At 31.0% G+C, this 3,726-nt stretch overlaps 1 protein-coding gene across 1 annotated transcript; it reads right to left on the reverse strand.

Annotated features, from left to right (window-relative positions):
- Positions 1 to 447: 447 nt before the first annotated feature.
- LOC110110694 (probable 2-oxoglutarate-dependent dioxygenase AOP1.2) lies at positions 448 to 1,628 on the reverse strand. Its single transcript, XM_028693730.1, has 3 exons — positions 1,395 to 1,628; positions 808 to 1,098; positions 448 to 699 (listed from the first exon to the last, which is right to left on the reverse strand). The coding sequence occupies exons 1-3, from the start codon at positions 1,626 to 1,628 to the stop codon at positions 448 to 450; spliced, it is 777 nt and encodes a 258-aa protein (XP_028549563.1).
- Positions 1,629 to 3,726: the final 2,098 nt, after the last annotated feature.

Genomic DNA, 3,726 nt, shown 5'->3' on the forward strand with positions numbered 1-3,726 from the left:
TTCTTAAAACTATTTCATAATAATTACTTTGGTTGCATCCTAAAAGAAGTTGTTAATAAAATTTAGCAATTCTTCTCTCTAGTTAATATATTAATAATTTTAATTAATTATATATTAATTAAGCTTAGAATATTCTATTCTTTTATTAGTAAAATTGTAATTTCCATTCCGAGTATTGGTCAACTCATACGAATACCATAATAATCCTTAATAAGCTCAAAAATTATTTAACATAAAACTTTATTGCACTAGATAGCTCTTCTTTTTTATTCATGAACACAACATAGTACAACACTCTTCATTTTTATTCAAGAACACAACATAGTACAACACTCTTCATTTTATTTAAGAACACAACATAGTACAACACACTAGAGACATAATACGATAATAACATCAAACATAACTTAAGTGATATGCTTCAGATATATCCAATCCTATTGGAGGCTAAGCACCACAATAGAATTGCAGAGTATCTTTATGTTTCTCTCCTTCATCTGAAAAGCGAAAGTTCACATAATCGTAATACTTGAAGGACTTGAAAAGTAGTGGATGCTCCTCATCAATTAACTCCTTTGGGGGATTTATCACATCATTAGCGAAACTTGGAATTGTACTGAAAACAATGGAATAGCGTTCTTCTGATCCATCCATTTTTACTCGATGACATGGTGCTTGGAACCTTTTATTAGTCCATGCCTTATTTATCAAAAAAGAAAAAAAACATGTTATATTCAAAGTATAATATATTCAATAAAATATAGATAGACAATTAAAAATCTCTTTAAAATGTCCACAATTACATACCATAAATGCTTCACCAAGTAAGACAGTAAATGAGTTCTTAATTGGAGTCGTGGAAATCCATTCACCATTAGAAGTTTCTATTTCAAGCCCTCCAATATCGTGTTGGCCAATAATGCTTATATAGTTTGGATCTTTATGAGCAGGCATAACGACTTTGGTTCCTATTTCTGATAAATCATTATAATATTTTGTAAATCTCATTGAATAGTCTGTTGATTCCATATGTGAATTGTAATGATCCTCCAAGCCTAATATCTCAAGAACCATCTTATGGATCATTTGTAGAAGCTCCTTCATATGAATTGCATAGTTCCAAACCAAATTGCTAACCATAGAAAATGAGATAATGGTGAGTATGAATCCACAGAGCTTCATTCAAACTAATTAATTATACTTTCTTATGATGCAACAAAATATGCTTTAAAATTTAATAAAAATAAAATTAAGGGCTACCTGAAGAATGCGTTTCCTTGAGGCCATATCATATTGGAAAAGTCTTGCACATTATTTTTGGAGCTTAGTTCAAATATTTTCAGACTTAAAAAGGGAAAGCCTTCCTTTTGGAAAAGAAAACCATGATAAGGCACCTGCGACGGGTTAATTAGCTTCTCAACGTCCGGTACTTCAAAGAGTTCTGGAATAGCTTGCCCCAAGAGTCCACCTCGAAGCTCAGGCCCAACCTGATCATAAACAACCTCAAAGCCTCCAAATTTCTTTAGAGCAATAGCTATATTTGCTCTAGCCACAGCCCATGTCTTATCATGGAGACATGTTAAATCAAGACCACTCAAATCCACCTTTGGAAGCTCAAATTCACTCATTTTGATATTTCTTTGATGTCAAGTTATGCTCACATTGGAAATGTATTATATAGGGGGTCAATGATTCCTTGAAAAGATTCCCTCAATATAACGACGACACTATTTAGTTGATGTTATCAATGTTAAACTGATTGTTTTTAGTGCCATCAAATATTTGTTAATTTTATTAATATTATATAGAGTGCAAACAGCATGTAGTTTCCAATGAATTGTAGATTATTCCTTATTTTATAAATAAAAGAAAATTATTAGAAATGACTAGAGTTCTGAAAAAGTTTGTTGAGTTCATAAATAAGATAAATTTAACATTTTATTTTAATTTTTTTCTTAATTTCAGGCAATAAAAATTCATTATATATTCTTTTTTCAAAGGAATAATCTCTCCTTTTTTATATTTTATTTGGAAAGAGGAAACTGTGCTCTTACGTGTACTATCCATAGTTAGTTTCCACATGCAAATAATGTATTTCAATTTAAAATAAGTAGAAAATTATTTCAATTTAAAATAAGTAGAAAATCATTTTTCATGTTTATTACATGTTTGTATATATATTATTGTGTGTTTGAATTATTTATGATGATAGATATAAAAAGTTTATTATTTTATATTCGCACGTACCTTCTCAGGTATTTAACGGGTGGCTAGCAGATCACGATAGAGGAACTCGCCTTTCAAGAGGACTCATGGGAGGAACTCACCTGAGCAATATTAAGGGTGTTGTACTTGATCGAAAGTTAGAGAGAGAATCGCCATGACCAGATCACAGGTTTCACTTGCTTGAGCTTATTAGAGAATTTGTCTTATAGGGGGCGACCTCTAGATTCTTTATCAAATCAACAGCTCGATTCTCACCGCATGCCTAGACTCCGCTATAAATTACTTGCTCTCTCTCTCTCTCTCTCTCTCTCTCTCTCTCTCTCTCTCTCTCTCTCTCTCTCTCTCTCACACACACACACACACACACACACACAACAACAACCATCCCTTATCTAAACTCAACTAAAAGATAGAGCCTACTCAAGGCCCTCAGCTCACCCTAACCATGCACATCAAACATAGTTAAATCTTTCAACTATCTCAACTTAGCCAATTCCCTCACATTGACCTGAGGATAAGCACAAATCATCTGTGACTTCCTTCAGGGCATCCGAGCAAGCTTCCTTGATAGATAAAAGCAAAATCTATTAATTTTTTTCTATAAGGGTCATATAGTAATTCATATTATAATCTAGGGCACTTCATCAGGCAATTGGAGTTGATTCCCCTAGATTATAAAAAATTTAAAAGACATTTTAATTCTTAGATAATGTCAAAATTGGATGATCATATGCTCTATGATTTAGCTCATCTAGCAGCTTATTTTGATTAAAAACACCCAATATGTCAATAAAATATGTGGTCTCTTAAATGATCTTATGATGTTTCAATTCCTAGTATAATTTTGGCTCAAGACAAAACATTCCTAGGTTCTTGGGTTCATCTCATCTATGTGATTATTTTGACTATAAACATGCAAAATTTGGTGGTCGTGTAATCCCTCAAATGGTCATATGAAGATTGCAAATACACTTATAAGATAATTGATTTTTGTTTATTTAGAGTTGAATTAGGGCATTCTTGATGTCATTGGGTTGTTTAATTAAAACCTTCATTTTGGCTATGTGTTTGTTGAAAAATGAGTTACAATGGCCGGCCTAGTATATAGTGAGAGTTTTTTGTTAGAATATTTGAATGCTTTGAGATCTAAAAATTATGTCAAGATTCATGTTTTTTTTTTTTTCAGAAGCCTATAATTTGATTATCTGTAAATAGAAAATATTTTCTCATAGTCATTGTTTCATTTCCTTACATTTTAAATCTTAAAAAAAAATATTTACAATGTAAATAGTTTATACTCAAAATTGATTTCTAATATATACATATAAGACATTAACATACCAACCAAATAATGGAATTTCATCATAAATTTGGGCAAAAAAGAAAAAAAAATATTTCAAATAAATGACAAAAATGTTGACACCATCTTACACAAGTTAATAATATCACTAAATTTTGTAGATTATGTTCCCATTCCAATCCAAATAAAGCCAAGTCAGA

The sequence above is a fragment of the Dendrobium catenatum genome, unplaced genomic scaffold, assembly GCF_001605985.2.
Source record: "Dendrobium catenatum unplaced genomic scaffold, ASM160598v2 fragScaff_scaffold_348, whole genome shotgun sequence".
In the NCBI taxonomy this organism is placed as follows: Eukaryota; Viridiplantae; Streptophyta; class Magnoliopsida; order Asparagales; family Orchidaceae; genus Dendrobium; species Dendrobium catenatum.

Coding starts and splice junctions, on each gene's coding strand:
- LOC110110694 (XM_028693730.1), bottom strand. CDS start 1,628: ATGAGTGAATTTGAGCTTCCAAAGGTGGATTTGAGTGGTCTTGATTTA. Junction 1,099..1,394: donor AGCTAATTAACCCGTCGCAG/GTGCCTTATCAT, acceptor ATTCATATGAAG/GAGCTTCTACAAATGATCCA. Junction 700..807: donor TACTTGGTGAAGCATTTATG/GTATGTAATTGT, acceptor TTGATAAATAAG/GCATGGACTAATAAAAGGTT.